The 19437-nt window shown below is 37.8% G+C and overlaps 1 protein-coding gene across 2 annotated transcripts in view; it reads left to right on the top strand.

The window, feature by feature from the left end:
• Positions 1-19437, top strand: part of Rspry1 (ring finger and SPRY domain containing 1) — a 49561-nt gene that overhangs the window by 1225 nt on the left and 28899 nt on the right. For both annotated transcript variants that reach the window (XM_051201961.1, XM_051201960.1), the window contains exons 2-4: positions 11504-12005; positions 18032-18084; positions 18921-19033. In XM_051201961.1, the coding sequence (XP_051057918.1) occupies positions 11656-12005; positions 18032-18084; positions 18921-19033 (516 nt within the window). In that variant the 5' untranslated portion in view covers positions 11504-11655. The remainder of the gene's footprint in view (positions 1-11503; positions 12006-18031; positions 18085-18920; positions 19034-19437) is intronic.

Genomic DNA, 19437 nt, shown 5'->3' with positions numbered 1-19437 from the left:
TGAAGTGATTTAACAGCCTAAATAGCCAATGCTATGTGTGAAAGTAAGGTAGTGTAATGAATTGCTGCTGAGAAAGAGTTTTCTGATCCGCAAAACGGTTGATGTTACAGATTAGCATAAATACAGGTGTTGATTACCTGTGTCGCTCTGAGAACCACACCTTACCGAGTGCTTCAAGGGTTACAGCTTTTTAGGTGATGTTACAATCTAACCCCTGATTTCAAACCCTGCTTCCTTGACATGAAGAGGTTTCCAGTTTTTGTTTGCAGAGTTTTAATTTACTTTCAACCTCCAATGGTGCTGGTAGGAGTTAGCACTTGCTTGAGGAAATTTTTCTTCAAGAAATTTGTTCTTAATATTGTAGGCACACTTCTATGTACCCCTGGCATTGGATGGCTGCAAGTAGTGAACACTATCTGCCTCCCTCTATTGTAATTTGTAAATAAGCCTGCGTTTTTCCATCCATAATTCTGCCTTGTGGTACCACCTCCCCCCCCTCCCCAGTATAGATGACAAGGCACTTCTTTTGACTTTTCATTTTCTGTTGAGTTTGCATTTCTTGGAGTGATAACTTGTTTGTAGATCCCTGTTATTATAATGTTACAATAAAAATACGAGAACCTATGTCAGTGTGTGGCACTTCACTAACCTTTGCTTAGTGGTGCTTGTTAGAGCTGTTTTGTTAGAGCTGTTGTCCTAAAATTTAAAATTTTAGGGATTTAGGGATTTATTTGTGGAGGTTTTTGTTTGTTTGTTTGTTTTGTTTTGTTTGTCTTTTTAAGATAGGGTTTTAAAAAAGTTAATCTGAATTTCCTATTTTTAATCTTACATTCCACTATTGTTTTAGTTTATTGACTGTGGTGATTTTGTGAACATCTTGATTTCCCAGGGTACACAATACCTGGGGCTTCTGCTTAATTTAATGTCTTTGTAAGTTCCACTTTTTCTATTTTTTACAAGACCTTTTTTTTTTCTAGACTCAATATTTCTAAGCTATTGATTATACAAAGTATTCCATCATGGCCTATGTAGATTTTTATACTTTGTCAGCTAAATAAGTTCTGTTAGTGAGCATCAAGAAGAACTAAAGCTTAGTATCATATACAACAGTGTGTTTTTATGTACTGAATAGGGAATAAGCAATTCTCTTAGCTCTGAAGTGTGGTTAGCAAGGTCAGTAACAGTAACTGTGTTAATGAAGTGCACTTACAACAATCTGTTTAAACTCATGAGATTAAATTATTATTCAAAACTTATGTCATTTTTTAAAATAATTGAAGTAAATTTCTTTTTGAGACAGGGTCTAAACTGACCTGCAACTGGTGGTCCTCTTGCCTCAGCCTCCTGTGTGCTGGGACTGCAGCAGGTGTGTACCAGACCTAGCCTTGTTATTTACTTGTTTATTTATTTATTTTTGAGACAAGGTCTCCTTATGTAACCCTGGCTGGCCTACAGCTCATAGAGATCACCTGCAGCTGCCTCCATATCCAATGAAGTCACTTTTTATGATGGAGATTCACCTTGAAGGTTTTAGAATACAACTTTCTTTGATACTCTGAAATCTGTGTAGCTTTAAAACAGTATTAGGAATTCTTTTTTCAAAAATTGGTAAGCAAATTTTAAAAGGATTTTCTTTTTAATTATGTGTGTGTGGAAGGGAAATATGGTACATGTGTGCAGGTGCCTCTGGAGCTAGAGGTATCAATCCACTGGAGCTGGAGTGTTAGGCAGTTGTGAGCCTGTCCGTGCTAGTAACAGAACTTGGGTGCTCTTAACCACTGGGCCATCTCTCCAGCCCTTATAGGAATGCTTGAAGATGGTGATCTCTATTTCAAAACATTAAATGGGAATTTTTCTGTATTTTCAGGTTAGATCCTTGTGGGTGAGATTTTGAGTATAAGGGGGAAGTAGGCAGGCACCACAAATGACCAATTGAATCAGTAATCAATTTCAACCACTATTTTGTTTGATTGGGTGGTGGTGGTGCTGCTGCTGCTGCTCCTCCTTCTTTTCTCCCTTCCCCTTCCTCTTCTAGCTTTTGGCATTTTCAAGGCATCTGTCATTGAGTTGGATGGATTTTTTTTTCTAATATTCAAATTTTAAAACTGAAAAACTGAATAGTCAGGAAGTAGTGAATGCCAAAACCTGGGCCACAGCCCTTAGGAAACTTTTACAACTTTTAGTGGGGCAAAAGAATGAGTATTTTCTTCCTGGAGCTGGAGTTATAAGCCCTGGTGAGCCATACAACATGAGTTTTCTGCAAGAGCAGTGTGTGGTCTTTTGCTGAGCCTACCTCTCCAAACCCTGCTTACCTGCTGTTTTTGTCTGAGCTTTTGAGAACTATAAAATATTTGAATAGCGAGAAGTTGATGTATTCCCAGAGCTTGGTAAGGACAGACCTCAGCATTCAGCTTGCCTCCTGCTTGAAATAATAGTATCCAGGCATAATTCCATAGATCCTGTACACTTCAATTAGAAGGTTTGAAATTTCTTACTCAGCAAGTGTATTATTACCCTGTAGTTTATGTTGGTTTTTTCTTACTTCTCCTGCCTAAAGAATTAAGTTTCCTCTCCTTTGTTCACTGAATGCAGTATTCTCAAAATATGACTCTTACTCCACCCTTCCTCATGGGAAATACATCTCCTTTATTCAGTTCATATTGCTTCATCATTGTTCATAGTAACAAATGCCTATGAACTACATATTTAATTAAACTTTCCAAGTCAGTTTTTAAGATTCAATAACATATTGTATTTGTTACCTCAGATTAAAGCAATTAAAAGTTTACTCAATTGGACTGAGGAGATGATTCATTGGGCAAAAGCATTTGCCACAGAAGCTTGGGGACCTGAATTCAACTCTTCATAACCCATGTAAAGCCATTTGGTGAATGAATAATCCCAGTGCTCTTACATGGAGATGGGAGGCAGAATTAGTAGGCTTCCAGAAGCTGGCAAGCCTGGTGTTCATGACAAAACAAGAGACTGCCACAAACAAGATAGAAGGGCCAGTGCCTGAGGGTGTCCCAATTCTGTCTCTAATCACATGTGAACACGAACATACAACTCCCCTTCCCCCAGAAGAATGTATTGTAGTCTCTAGTACCTTTTTCCTCAGGTGGTCTGCCCTGGGACACTTGGCACCAATGCAAAACTTCTCGTCTGTCAGGTATAGAATGTGGATTCCTACAACATTCAGAAAGGGTTTAATTTGGGGTAAAAACATCCATATTGTCTTTTTGTTGGATTTCTGGTCTTGTTTTCATTAAACTTACTCTTTAGCCTTAGCTTTATCAGTTTAATTTTTAAACTCTGTTAACCTTTCACTGTGTGGTTTTAAATGTGTGACTCTTTAGAAATTTATTTTTGTTTTATATGTGTGGAGATCAGAGAACAACTTTGTTTTCTCTTTCCACCCTTACATGGATTCCAGGATTTCAGGTGGCCAGGCTTGTATGGGACCACTGAGCCATCTCACTGGTCTGTGCTATGATAACTTGAGAGAGTGTGTTGTAATGAGTGGCTAGTGCTAATTTATAGTCTTCTAAGAACTCGCCCATATAGAGATACTTCAGTATGATCAAGTTCTTTTCAACTAGAAAACTGGTGTGGCCGAAAGTCTCCTTGTAGTGGCCCTCACGTTTTATTATAGGCTTTGTTAGGGAGTTAAGTGTATTGGCTATAGCTGTCCTTCATCTCTAACCCCAGCTCTCTTTGCCAAGAGTACATGGACAGTTTTCCATCTTTATTAAGTACCTGATATATATATATATATATCAATGTGACATCACAATTTTTAAAGCTTTAAACATTTTGTAAATATTTTATGTTTTTTAAAATATTTTAACACTTTCTAGTTTTACAGATTTTAAAATAATTACACCTAGGTATTTGTGACTCTACCTATTAGATCTGATGGGCATACAACTGTGTGTACAATCAGGTGTTTTAGACACCATTTTAAACAGATATTATTAAGGAAATTTTTGCCATTTGTACCACTTACATATTTGTTTATTTTTCTTAATAGCATAGAGTTTTTTCAAAAGAAAAATTTTTTTCCCTTAAAACTTATGTGTATTTGGATAATGTACCAATATGTTTCCTGTTATTGTCTCTTCTGGGATGAAACCTTCAATCAAGAATATTGAATTTGTTTTTCTCCCCTGTTCTGCAGCCATCATTAGCTCTTACCTCAGTTATTACTTGGAATTTCCTTTTTGCATATAAGGCAGATTTTTTTTTTCATACTTAAGACTTAATTGAAGGCTATTTACTGTTTGTTTTTCTATTATTCATTTCTGAAAATTCCTTGCTCTAAGCAAGGCCTAAATTTTATTTTCATTATTTACTTAAATTTTTTTTTTGGCCTGTATATGTGTTTGTATGTGTGTGTGTGTGTATGTGTGTGTGTGTGTTATGTGTTCCCATGTGTGTTTGTACGTGAATGTGGAAACCAGAGTTTGACATTGTTTTCATTAATCACTGAAGGCAGGGTCTCTGGCTGGGCCCAGAGTGCATCTATTCACCTAATCTAGCTAGGCAGCTTGCTGTAGAGATCTCTCTGCCTCCCAAGTGCTGGGATTGATTATGGGTGGTCTGCCATGCTTGCCCAGCTTTTAGGTGGTCCTCAGGATCCACATTCCAGTCCTCACACTTCCACAATAAGCACTCTACCCATTGAGCCACCTTCCCAGCCACAGTTAGTTGTTATTATTTTATGTTTTTTTTTTTCAAGGCAGAATTTCTCTTTGTAGCCCTGGCTGACCTAGAACTCCCTTTACAGACCAAACTGGACCTTGAGCTCAGAGATCTGCCTGCTTCTGCCTCCCAAGTTCTAGGACTAAAGGCATGCACTACTACACCCAGCCAGTTTTCTTTTTCAACTCATATTTTGAATGCTAAAAGGTTTTTTGTCTTTTCTTCTTTGTGATGGGTCAGGCCAGGATCATATTCTATCATTCTTTCTGCCATAGTCTCACCTTCTTCTTACATAAGTTTTTTATGTCAAATGTTACTGCCATTGGATTAGAAAATTTAAATATTTTAATGTCAATTTTTCTAGGTACACCTGATTTTCTTACACTAACCTCAGCACACAGGAGGGGAATCATCTTGTGCTTTTCCCAGTCACTTGAAGGTTACAGTCTGTGGGATAATAATCCCCTGTATAACCTAAGCCTCAAGTGTTCATCAGAACTACTGCTGACATAGTTTTGAACATTTGAGTGACATATAAAAATAATTATCAAGGCTGCCTTTCCCTTTGGTTGTAAAGTAAAATTCCAACCAAATCCAAATCTGCAGCTCTTGATATTCAAGGGAGATTGGCTCCCCAGTCTCCTGTGAATACCAAAATTTACAGATGCTCAGCTCCCTTATATATAAGGTGGTATGATGTTTGCATATAACCTACATGAACCCTTCTCTGCACTTTTTAAGCCATTTCCATATTACTTACAATACCTAATAAAATATAAATGCTACATAAATAGTTGTTAATAGTATATTGTTTAGGGAATAATAACTTAAGAACAACCTGTACATTTGTTAGTTTTTCTTATCAATTTGACACAACCTAGAGCCACTCCAGAGTCAATGAGGGATTACTCAGATCAAGTAGGCCAGCGGTCATGACTGTAGAGTAGTGACTTAATTATGTTAATTTATGCAGGAACACCCAGCCTAAAAGTGGGTGGCACCATTCCCTGGGCTTAGGAGGTGACCTAACTATGCATTTATGCATTCACTGCTGTGTGTTCCTGGTTATTGATATGATGGATCAGTTCCCTCAACTCCTGTCTCTGTGACGTCCTTATTTTGATGGACCCCAGCTTGGAACTGTGAGCTGAAAGACATCTTTTCTCCCCTAGTTTGCTTTTGTTTGGGGTCTTTTTTTTTTTTTTTTTTTTTTTTTTTTTATCACAGCAACAGAAAGGAAATCCAAAAAAAAATTTTTAAATCTATAGTTAGTGAAACCTATGGATGCAGGACCCATGGAGATAGAGGACTATTATTTCAGACTTTCCCTTTTCTCCTCCAACAATAACAATTCTTCTGAACTTAAATAATTTACATAATTAAAAAATAATCTTTAGGAGGCTCAGTGATTAAAAGCATTGGCTGTTCTTTCAGAGGACATGGGTTCATTTCCCAGCACCCACATAGTGGCTCACAGCCATCTGGAATTCTAGTTCTGAGGATCTGACTCCTTCTGACCTCCTCTGGCACAGACACATTCGGGTAAAACATCCATAAACATAAAATTCATGTACTTTCTATTTCAGCTGGCATGTGTGCTCTCAAAATATATCTGCATGACTTATTGCAGTACTAAATAATCAGTCTTGTTACTTTGTTTTCCTCCATCTAACCTCAATAATAAAAGAAATTATGCTCTTTGGGTATCCTACAAAATATTTTTAAGAAGACTTGCTTCTGTGTAATGTATCCTATATTTTTCTTTTCTTCCTCTGTAGTTACTGCAAGTGCCCTGCTGGAAATGTACCTATCTTGATAGGGTTTGAGAACATAGATACATGGGTTCCACAAAACTCAGCATGTAAATATTTAAGGGTTGCATGATACATTTAAATTTAGCTTCTAAAAATATTCAGGTCTAACTAGTAATAGGTATGCTGAATTATTCAGGGTGTTCTAAAGTGTGCAGTTTTCTTCAAAACATTTTAAAATGTAGCTGGCTTGATGATGTATATTAGTGATGGACAAATTTGTGATAATGCAAATACACAATGTTAATGGCAGACTTAAGTGGCAAGTATATAGATTCTGTTTTCAGTGAATTAGTTCATCTTTGCTATATGCTTGAAAGTGTTCATCATAAAATGTAGACTACAGACAATAAAAGATGTTGCTAGAAGCCATTTCTTGAGAAACTATATTGAGAGAACAATCCAAAAACATTTTCTAATGAGAGAAAACCACTGAAGCAGTATATAATATGGCCTTTCATGCTGTTTAGTTTAGCCTTGAGGGGTGAAGGGCTGGAAAACGTCCTGTACCTTGTAACACTGTTTTGGATTGATGAGGTAAAGATCACATTAGTTGGCATTTTGGACCTAGTGACTTGTTTTCTGTCATTATAATCATTCATTTAACCAGCTTCTCCATTCTTGACAGCATTGGAAAAGAAAGTTCTTTCTATCAAGTGCATAATAACTAAATGCAAGCAAATATTTGAAGAGATGAATCACTAATTCCTGGACCATTTGCTAGAGAGGGTTAGACCAGCTGGCCAAAACCTCTGTGGTGAGTTGGCTTTGAGTTTAGAGGTTTATGTTTCTTACTGACGGTGAGACACAGTGAGTTCTAGAACCTCACTGATTTAACATGAAATTTGCTAAGATCTATTGAGCTTGTTGGTTTTTTTTCCCCTCATAGGAATTTTGAAAACTTTAAATGAACAAATATAATAAAAATGCCTTACTTCAAAGTTATGTATTGACAAATGCAGGATTGTTTAAAATTATCATCTTGCAGCAAAATTCTCTTTGACTCAGTTGTGGATTGCCCCAGTCACAGATATAATGGTTGTGTGTACTCAAATGACCAGGGCTGTGTTCTTGTTTGTGTTTATTTTTGGTCTTAAAATTGACTTCATGACCTAATGTTGAAGTTTATAGATAGTAAAAGTGTACCTTTATATAATCTCTAGTCTTCTCAAACTCTGGGTAGTAGTACCCAAAGCAGGATACCATCTACTTTCTTTAATGATGCTTCATAGGGTAGAGCTGATGGAAAATACCATATGGAGCTATTTTTATTGTTTTTCACTAATTAAAGTGTTCCATTATGAAATTTTCATACAAGCAGATTGGAGCCCTCCCCTACGCCAACAATTTTGTAGGTATGACTGTTTTTCTAATGGCTGTTTTGGCTATTATCTGCAAGCATTCAAAAATAATCTGTTTATTTTTCTGGAAGGAATATTGACATATTTGACCTCACAAGAATCACTATTTAGCATTTCAGTTTTTCCTATAACTCATTCAGTAGGTGCCAGGTTCTATGCCAGGTACTAATAATGATTTCCAGTGTTGGCTGCCATCAAAATTACCTAGGGAGCTTTTAAATAGTCACAGGCTTGGGCCACATCCTAGAAATGTAGATTCTTGACTCTTTGGAGTCACTATGAGGTAAGAATCATTACTGTCTTCCCTTTTGTAAAGTGACTCATGGTCAGATTCATTAGAGTGCCAGCCAGTGAGTAGAGCAGAGCTGGGACTTGTACCCAGGTCTGTCTGACTGTGATGTCTGTGTACTGCGCTTGTGCTGTAGGTGGCCTCTGGTATCCTGTGCAAAGGCTACAGCTGGGGTACTGTCTTGAAACAGTGGTCCCTGGCAAGTGGAATGCATAATGCCTCTTTTCTTCAGAGACAAAACAGAGTTGTTTGAAGTGTAATTGTTTTAGCCTTATCACCCAAATAAGCAGTAGTCAGTTTCTTTGGTATGAAAACATTTCATGAGTAGCTCCCATTTCTAAGTAAGAAGCTGTACATTTGTAGTACCGAATGAATCCAGAGGAGTTTATACTTTGTACATGTATGTGCCATGGCTGTAAGCATAAAGAATATGGCTGTTTCATAAATTCTTTAAAGATGACTGCTCTAGTTTTTTTCATTGTATTTAAAATTCCATGGCTTTATCACCTACATCACACCTGATCATTACAGCTTTTTGTTAAGAAAGTCTCTAACTGGAAGTTGTGCTACACATCCCTAATTCTAGCACTTGGGAGGCAGAGACAAGAGGATCTCTGTTTTGTAGACCAGGCTGGCCTCAAACTCACAAATTCCAGGATAGCCAGATCTATTATACAGAAAACCCTGTCTTGAAAAACCAAACAAACAAAAACTTCAAAATTCTCCTGTCTCAGCCTCCTGAGTGCTAGAATTTCGAGCCTGTGCTAATAGGCCTAGCTTGGCACATGTGTTCTGAAATGTCACTTGATCTTTTTCAGAAATCAGCATAATTTATAAAGTCCCTTAAACTGTGTAAAGTTATTTCTGGTTTCTTTTTCCTCTGTCCTTTTAAGCACTGAAAACTCTTGATTATCTACTCTCCAGAGGGAATTGTATGCTGAACTTCACAGTAATAGGAATGTCATGCGACTTTTTGAGAATCTAGTATATGTTTTGTGTTAAAAATCTATTTCTGAGCCCTAGCGTCATGTTCTTTAACTATATATTCCGTTACATCCTGTAAAAAAGAAGCTTCAAATTTTAATGGCAGCCTACTGGTTGCCTTACTGAGGGGGGCGGGGAACCAAGAACATCTGTGCTATAACTTGGTTGAACTTCTGTTGTGGTAGTTTGGGGGCAGATAATATCTATTTATCTCCATACCTCCATTCTCTCTGGTACTAGATGAAATTATGTACACCAGTATACAAATGGTTGTGTGTGTACATGTATGTGTGTAAACATTTTATTTGGGTATTCTCTACAAGCTGCCATGAGGTTCTGTTGAGTCTGCCTACCTTTCTGAATGGTACAGCTCTTTTTTAATGACTCTTCTGTATGGTGGCTAGAACCCAAGTACTTCAGGTTTCCTTACTCTTTCTCAAAGACCCCCCCCCCCCATTTCCACTGCATTGCTGATCTCCATGCCAGTATAATTCAAATGGCATGGGTCTTTTTCCTTTTCCATTCTTTTCCCCAAAGTAGCCACTGAGATTTACAGGTTTTTTTCTTTTAAAAGTCTAATAAAATTTTCCCCAAACCTTAAAGAAAAAAGAATTCTCATCTCCATTTTTTTTTTTTTTTTTTTGTTTTTTTGGGGGTGGGGGTCGTTACTGTTGTTTTGTATTTTGGAGACAGAGTTTTTCTGTGTAGTCCTGGCTGTCCTGGAACTCTGTATTTTGAGGCTGGCTTCAGCCTCCTGAGTGCTAGAGTTAAGGACATGTTCAACCACACCTGGCCTATTGTTGGGGGTTTTTATTTTGTTTCACTTTTACTTTTAGATAACCATTCTTTTTCTCTCTCTCCTACTTCCAAGTCTTCTTTCCAGAACCTAATCACGTTTTCAGATCACCATTTATGATGGTGAGCACATTGTGTGGATTCATGGTGTGCAGGACTGTGCCGCCTCTGTTTTTATCCTCCTAGGCTCAGCCTGGTGCTTGGGGTGTTCAGGCAGAGATAATTTTATCCTAACTTTGTAGCAACAGACTAATCCTCATGAGGGACATAATTTTCAGCATAAATCCTAAACTTCCTTGTATAACAGAAAAACTTTGTATATAACCACTTGCATGATTTCTATAAATCCCCCCCCCCCCGGGTGGGTGGGGGAGTGGGTGGGGGTGGGTTGTGGTGCATATGTGTATGTCCTCTGTGAGCCAGAGAAGAATGTCTTCCTCTATTGCTCTTTGCCTTACTGTCTTGAGATAGACTCTTTTACTGAACTGGAGACTAACTACTTGTGATCTACCAGGATCAGGCTCTAAATACTAGGTTTACAAGCACATACTACCATGCCCAATCTTTTAAGTGGGTGCTGGGGATTTGAACTTGGGTCCCCATGCTTGTAGAACAAGTATTCCTTTCCACTGAACCATTTCCTCGGCCCCTATTTCTGTAAATTCTTAAGTGATCCTCCTTTCAGAAATCGGTGTAGTTTCCTTTATTTAAGAAAAAACATTCCAGCCCTGTGGTGGTTGTGTACACCTTTAATACCAACACTCAGCAGGCAGAGACAGGTGGATCTCTGTGAGTTCAAGGCCAGCCTGGTCTACAGAATGAGTTCCAGGGCAGGCTCTAAAGCGATAGAGAAACCCTGTCTTAAAAAACCAAAATGAAAAAAAGGATAAAGAAAAGCATTGCTTTATTATTAGATAGAAGCTGTGATATTTGTATCATAACATTTTCAATAACAGACATTTGTAATTAGCTATTTTATTTGAAAAATAATAAATTGCCTCATGTTTAAATAAAGAAAGGACATGATTCATTTTTTTTATCATAGATAGAGCCTTTGAAAATACTGCACAAATTTGTTAGATGTATTTTTGTAGAGCTAAGAGCTACATAAATGCTTTTTAAACATTGATTAGAACTGTGGCTTACAAAGATATGGTTTGGCAATCAACTTTAAATTTAATGAATGATAAAAAGGAATTATTGGTGCTAGTGAGATGACTTAGTGGATGAAATCACTTTCTGTGCAAGCCTAATGACCTGGATTCACCAGGACTCACATGGTAGGAAAGAACTAATTTCTGAATGTTGTCCTATGGCATGTACTTGTTCATACTCACACACATCACACACCTACAAAACAATCATGTTTATTTTTTAATTTAAAAGGAATTGTTGATTGTTAGTTCTGTTATTCAAAGATATCTTTATGGTGGGAACTATAAAAATAACCAAGGTGATTCTTCGTTGTAATCTGAATGTTGTTAAAACCACACTAGCAAAATTTGAGTAATTGAGTGGCCAAGATCTTCTGTTAATTTCCTTTCTCTTTTCCTCTCTTGTAGAACTGCCAGTGCATGGCCAGCATTCCTGGTGGTTGATAATGTTGGAAATCAGCTGTTCAACCTTCTCCAGCATTCAGTTGTTAAAAATGAATAGGATGCAAGTTCAACTCCACATTATGGAAACAGTGCTCAGAAAATTGAAAACTATCTAAATGATTGTCTTTGGTTGGGCTGTGTTCTTAGCAAGCAGAAGCCTTGGCCAGGGTCTGCTGGTGACTCTCGAGGAGCACATAGCCCACCTTTTGGGGACTACAGGTGCCACTACTACTATGGGTAATTCCTGTATCTGTCGAGATGACAGTGGAGCAGAAGACAGTGTTGACACCCACCAGCAACAGGCTGAAAACAGTGCAGTCCCTACTGCTGACACTAGGAGCCAACCTCGGGACCCTGTTCGGCCTCCAAGGAGAGGCCGAGGACCTCATGAACCAAGGAGAAAGAAACAAAATGTGGATGGGTTAGTGCTGGACACACTGGCAGTAATACGGACTCTTGTAGATAAGTAAGTATCTGACTTACTGTCGCCACCGGTGTCATGGAAAATGTTCTGCCAGGAACTACCACTTTTGGACTCCTTTCATTCATTTAGGATATATTTGCCAAGCCTGTGTTCCTAGGCCAAGAGAGAATACTTATTTCTCCTCTGATGGCATAGTAAATAAGGCTGGATGTTTTTACTTGCTACCATCTACTCCTGTCTGGAAGTTTGGATATTTTATACAGAAAACTCGTACTGAAAATGCAATCTTTATGAGGGAGTATAGTAACCTTGGAGTGAGTTTGTGTTACTTGCTGAAGTAGGAAATGAGGAAATGCTTTCTTGAAGATTGATTGCTGTGCTTGCCGGTCTGTTTTGCTGACCTATTCACAATGAGTAGTCTTACCAAGAATAGGGCTGCATGCAACTTCTGTGGGCAAAGAGAATTTCACCTCTCTCCTATTTTGTTATTTCTCAGCTTGTTAGATCCATTTGGGGAGATTGTAAGTTGAAACTGCAGGATACACCTGGGCCTGTGATCTCTTTCTCCTGCTTTGTCTGAAAACAAAACCTCAGTTTAAATGACAGTGAAATTAAAGAATATTTTTCAAATTGAAAAAAAAAATGTTCAGTTTAAGGTTGTTTAGTAAGTGCCTAAGTTTTAGACCACAAAGGACCTAGATTCATATTCTAGCTCATTACTAACTTTATATAACATTGAGCAAGGTACTTCTCTAATCCTTTAAAAAAAAATGAGAATTGCTATTCTGGGGGCTGGAGAGATGGCTTATTAGTTAAGAGCACTGGCTGTTCCCTTTTTTAAGGACCCAGGTTCAATACCCAGCACCCACATGGCAGCTCACAACCGTCTGTAACTCCACTTCCAGGGGATCTGGCACTTTCACACAGGTACACATGCAGGCAGAACACCAATGCATAGAAAATAAATAAATCTTTTACAAACTCAAGAATTTTTTTTTTTTTTAAAGTTATTGCCGGGTGATGGTGATGCATGCCTTTTATCCCAGCACTTGGTAGGCAAAGGCAGGTGGATCTCAGTGAGTTTGAGGCCAGCCAGGGATACACAGAAAAACCCTGTCTTGAAAAACAAAACAAAATTATTACTATTCTTGTTGTATAGTTTGTATAAATGGCCTAGTATGGTGCTTTAAATTTAAAAAAGAAAAGGAAATGCTCAAAGGATAGCAGTAATTTTGAGTTCTTTTTACTTTAAGCTCTGCTAGAAAATTTCTAAATATTTAATAGTCACACTAAAAAAAAACAGTTTTGTTTAGTTCTTTAAAAACGATTTAAAAAAAAAAACACTGTGCACTTAAAATATACAAACAAATCCTTAGAGCTAAATTAGAGTCTTCCACACAATAATGAAGTATTTTTTAATATCCAAGAATAATAATTTTGGGGGTTAAGGATATTTCCCAGTGGTTAGAGTACTTAACTAGTATCCATTAAGCTCTTAGTTAGATTATACCTCAGCATGCGTGCGCGCGCGCACACACACACACACACACACACACACACACAGAGAGAGAGAGAGAGAGAGAGAGAGAGAGGATGGATCTTTCTTTAAAAACTTATTCTTTGTATTATATAATCATAGTGGAAAATTATCCTTTCTAAGTAAGAAAGTAAACCACAGAAATATTAATTAAGCACATAGGTGCAGAGTAGATTTTGCTGTATTTTAAAGGCAAAGTGTCTAAAGGATATAGGAGCAATGTAGAAGCCTTAGTTCTAGGTTCCAAGCAAATATTACAGATCTTAAGTGTCCTTGTCAATCAAGCTCATAATTCATATAGGAGAGGCAAGTGTGCCTTTAATCTCAGCAGAGGCAGGTGAATCTCTGAGTTCAAGGCTAGCCTTGTCTACAGAGCGAGTTCCAGGTCAGCTAGGCTTATACAGAGAAATTCCCAAAAAGAGAGAGAGGGAAGGAAAGAGAGGTAGGTACTATATGCTTGAGTAACAAGGTGACTTCTACTTAAACCTGTCTCCATGGAATTATAAGTATAATTTCTGAGACTGGAAAAATAAAGCAGGCACTCCTCTTGTCTTGGCTTCCAAAGTACCTGAATTACAAGGGTGACCTAGCTTTATAGTTTAATCTTTATTACTTTTTATTATTGTGTGTATGATGTACGCATGCATGTATGTGTGCACACAGTCATATGTGAGTACAGGCACATGCTTGCTATAGACATAGGTGTGGTGGTCAGAGTACATCCAGGGTATCTGACCCGTCTACCGGTTTGAGACCTGTCTCTTTTGTTGTCCTCATTGCAAGCACCATATGAACTGGCCTGCAGACTTGGAAGACTTCTGCTCTGTCTCTCATCTTGCTGTAGAAGCTCTGGGATTGCTGCACTTTTATGTGTTTTCTGGAGACTGAAACTCAGGTCCTCACACTCATGCTTTACCCAGTCATGTGGCTTGATTTCAGAAGATAATATAAAGGATAATTTTATAACTTAGAAATATCTTGAGGGAGGCTGTCAAGATGAAAATGAACGAGAACTATGAAGGACAGGACAAAGGGATGTAGCAAGAATATACCTAAATCTGTTACAGATGCAGGTGTGGCAGTTATCAAATAGTCCCCTCATTGTCTTTTCTTGATTGTTTGCTTAGGAAGAAAGGCTACTGATGTGAGAAGACAGCAGGTGCCCAGTGTCATAGCAAAGAGCTGCTTTGGAAGACAGTTTTTATGCTCTTGGTTTCTAGTTCTCCACAACATTTTTTTTTTCTTAAATAAATTGCCTAATTGAAGCATGCCTTTATCCCCAAGATCTTTTTGTTGTGGCTGTCTGATTTTAATCCTTCATATTTTGTTCAGTTCTGGAACTTTGTCAGATATTATTTCCTTGAATAATTTCCGATATTCAAAAGTGAATCCTTCATTATTTTCCCTGTATGTATATGCCTCTGCCCCCTTTTGAGACAGGGTCTTGTTGTGTGACTTAATCTGATCTCAAACTCAGGATTTTCTGCCTGTCTCAGCCTTCTGAATGCCAGAGTCCAGGCATGTAGAACCACACATGTCTGCCAATGTTCTCTTCAGATTCACTCAGTTTCTCCTTCTGACATATCTGGATTCATTTTCGCTTCCCTTTTTCATGTCCGCTTCTTGGTTTTTGTTCGGCTGTTTTGTTTTCATGTCCTTCTTACAGTTGTTGTCCCTGCAAATAAACATTTTAAAATCATTTTAAAGTTCTTATTTGCTTATTTTGAGTAGTGACTCAGATTGTTGGTGATCTTAATACTAGTTTCTTTTAATGTGTTTGGAAATTTAATTTACAGATTCCTTTTTTTCCTCTCTTTTCTGAGAAAAGGTCTCACTGTATAAGTGGGGCAGGCCTCACTGAGATTTTCCTATTTCCGCCTCTTAAACTACTGGATTACATGCATGTGCCATGAAGCCCAGCTGCAGATTTCCTCCTGGGGTTTTCCTCACTTGTGTGTATGCTGTCATTCCATGCTGATACGCTCCCCCAATCTCCAAGTAAACCTATTGAAATTAGGAGTTCTGGGTTTCCAACTCCGTAAAACGCTGGGCCTGGGACATAAATTTTGTTTGGACCTTTTTTTTTTTTGGTCTCCGGAGGCTTGTACTTTATGCTGCTTGTATTTCTAATTATCCTCCAGCTTTCTTAACTCCTTCCATTGAGGGATCTGTGCTCCAGATATCCTTTGTGCAGCTTTCCTGCCCTTCTATAGATGAAGCTTTTGTCCTATATCCTAGCAAGCTGAGTTTCCATAGTGCTCTGTCCAGTTTACAATCTACAGCATACCTTCTGTCTGCCTCATTGGACATGTATCTTCTTTGAGCAGAGGGGTGTATTTTTGTCTTTTGTGTATCTCCACATAGGTAGCAATATTTCTTTTCCTTGTTGGTTGCTGGCTGTGTTGCATTTTATAATTTTTCTCCTCTTAATTTTATTTTTATCATCACCCACCTCCACATAACAGTAGGTAATCATTCTAGTGTTCCAGTTTCAAGCTTACACTTACTTGCACCTATATCAGAAGATATCTATAGAGAAAAGTTGGGGTGAATTTTAAAATGTACATAATCAATTTAATTATACAAACCTTTTAAAATTTTTTTCTCAATGTTATGTTTGAAGCCTGTATTGCTATATGTAAAGAGTTTGTATGCTTGAAAGTCTTTTTTTTTTGGTTTTTCGAGACAGGGTTTCTCTTGTAGCCTTGGTTGTCCTGGAACTCACTCTGTAGACCAGACAGGATCTCAGAGCTCCACTTGCTCCACCCCCCAAGTACTGGGATTAAAGGCATGTGCCACCATGCCTGGCTACTTGAAAGTCTTCAAAGTACCATATTTTGTTCTGTATTTTCACATGGTAATAGGTACTTAGGTAATTGCAAAGTTCTTATTGCAAAAACCCTGTGATAAATACCAAGAATATACATTTATGTGTAGACCTATGTAAAAGTTTCTCTAAAGATGTTAGGTATATGTATATTTGACTTTGTTATTGACATGCTGTCCTTTGAGAATATATGCAAGTTATATTATTTTTAATTTTTTGAGACAAGAGTTCCTGTCTCTCTTTGTAATCCAGGATGGCCTTTGAACTCAGGATCTCTTGTCTCAGCCTCCTGAGTACTGAGGTTATAGGCATGTCCTGCCTAAAACATCTATTTATTTGTGATGGGGGTCATGGGTGCTCCTGGGATATGGTGTACATGTGGAAGACAGAGGATAACTTTGGGGAGTCTCCTGCTGTAATATCTGGGGGTAGAACAAAGGTTGTCAGGTTTGCTCAGCAGGCATCTTTACCCTCTGAGCCATCTCATTGCCTCTAAAACATCTTTTAAGAAACAATTAACCCATCTTGTGAACAGACACAGAGGTATGCCAAACAAAAGCTCATAAGGAACATCTGAGATGAATATAGTAATTTCCTTATCTCAGAGTTGTTCTGAGGATTAAATGACTTAAGACAATAGTTCTTATGTTATTTGTTTGCTTGTTTTCTTTATAGTAGGAAACAGAAATCCAGGGCTGGAGGAATGGCTCAATGGGTAAACTGTTTGCTGCACAACATGAGGACCATTACCTGGCAAGCTGTGCAACCTGAGTTCTGGATCCCCTGCGCTCATGCAAAAGCTGGGTGGACTGTAACACTGGCACTGGGAGAGTGGCAGCAGGTGGATCCCAGGGGTGCTCACTAGCCATCCGTATAGCTAAAATGGTGAGCTCCAGGTTCACTGAGAGACACAGTCTAAAAAAATAAGGTGGAGAATAATTGAGGATGACATTGCCTACACACACACACACACACACACACACACACACACACACACACATATTTCACATGCACACACCCACGTGCATAAAGAAAACAGAAATCTAAAACTTATAAACAAAAGATGAGTCCTGTAGCAGTTGGAATTATCATTGTTTGATGAAAAATGTTCCAGTACTGACACCCCACCTATAACACTTCTGTAGAAGAATTCCCGGGGTAACAGTATAAAAACTCATTAGACATTTAATTCCATTTTAGAGAAGTATCTACATTACTAAATAATTCTTGTTGCTTTCACTTTTGGGTTCTTCTGTTACCATTTTATGTTTAAACAGATAGTGCTATTTTTTCAGAATAAGTCTTGTTAAGTGCAGTATATCTGTAGGCCCTTGCTCCCTAAGTCCTTGTTGGATTTACCATCTCCCATCCTAACATCTGTGTAAGGTAAGTGTGAGGGGGATGCCGTTGGCCTTCCTGGCACATGTTAGCTAGCACTGGGCTTTAAGAAATAAAGCTGAGAACTCTCATCCCTAGTTTTAGTACTGTGCTTTTACCTCAGATAACATTGTGGGGTTTTGTGTGTCCCTGCCTGAATGGAAATGAGAACATATGACATACATTTGTTCTTACAGTTGTATTGCCATCTCTTTCCATAACATTCATTCATGTTGATTTCTTCTGTCTATTTTGGCCACATACTTCCAGTTTGAATTTTATTTGGAATTAAATTCAAGTCTCATGTCTTGAATGTTTGTTTTTCAGTGATCAGGAACCTCCCTATTCAATGATTACATTACATGAAATGGCAGAAACAGGTATTTTAAAGTTTTTATCTTTAATACTTCCTAATGAATTAAAAATAATGAAAAGTGCACGACTACTTTTTTAAAGATAAAAGATCATAAAAATGCCTGTATGTAACATAGAAAAGGTATTGGGTATATGGAAGTCCCCTGTAAAAGTGTAATAGGAGGGCTGGAGAGATGGGTCAGAGGTTAAGAGCACTGGCTGCCCTTCCAGAGGTCCTGAGCTAAATTCCCAGCAACCACAGGGTGCTCACAACCATCTATAATGAGATCTGGTGCCCTCTTCTGGCCTGCAGTCATACATGTAGGCAGAATACTATACATGGTAAATAAATAAATTTTTAAGTGTAATAGGAACCATATATTGCATCCTCAAAATTGAACTGCACATCTCAGTGATGGTTGTATCTTATTTGAAATTGAGGTAAGAAATTTTATTTTATTGGTAGGTGTTTGTACTTGTCCTATAATGGGGAAGATACTTGTCATTCAACATCCTAAGTATCATTCTAAAATAGAGCCAAATGCTGAGTTTACATAAGTTCTATTTGACAAATGAGATGCTTAAAACTATTTTAATTATAACCTAAGAATCAAGGCCACAGCTTAAATTTTCTCTATTGTAAGATGCCCTTGAGTCACCAGACACCTGTAACAGGGTTTTGGCTCCCTTGTGATGAGTAAGTACTTATGAGAGTACCAATGTCAGCTTCTAGCTTCTTAAAGCCACTGTATAAAGGCCAAAAGTGTTTCTTTGTTAATATGATGTCCTTTTGTATGTTTTCATGTTTCCAAAATAGTGACTTTGTTACATAATCTTCTTGGTTTACCCTTTTTACCCTTAGATGAAGGATGGTTGGATGTTGTCCAGTCTTTAATTAGAGTTATTCCATTGGAAGATCCATTGGGACCAGCTGTTATAACCTTGTTACTAGACGAATGTCCATTGCCGACTAAAGTAAGTTAAACTGATCTTCAGGGAATTGTCATTTGTGTCAATTGTGCACAGGATGAATAATCACTGAAGCATTTGATAGACTTTATATACTTGAGATCTGCATTACTGGGTAGTAGCAAGAAAATTTTTATTATTGATAAAGTACTATATCCTCTACTAATAGGTTTAGTTCAGTGGGGGTTTTTTGTTTTGTTTTAATGTTTAACGTAGAAACATTTGTATCTGCAAAGACAGTATTGGCTTGAAAACTAGAAGAAAATGAGCAGATTTTATCTGTCTCTGAGCAGCTTCCTCCTAACAAAGGTTTTCTTTAAGAGGAAAAATACTGTAATGAAAATCCTTTTGAGTCTTACTTAAGCACATTGGAGGTTTGTACAGCCCGGCTTATGGTCTAACTAGGACAC

Source organism: Phodopus roborovskii, unplaced genomic scaffold, assembly GCF_943737965.1.
Source record: "Phodopus roborovskii unplaced genomic scaffold, PHOROB, whole genome shotgun sequence".
NCBI lineage: Eukaryota > Metazoa > Chordata > Mammalia > Rodentia > Cricetidae > Phodopus > Phodopus roborovskii.
The sequence above is the reverse complement of the archived record's forward strand: the minus strand, read 5'-3'. Positions and strand labels throughout refer to the sequence as shown.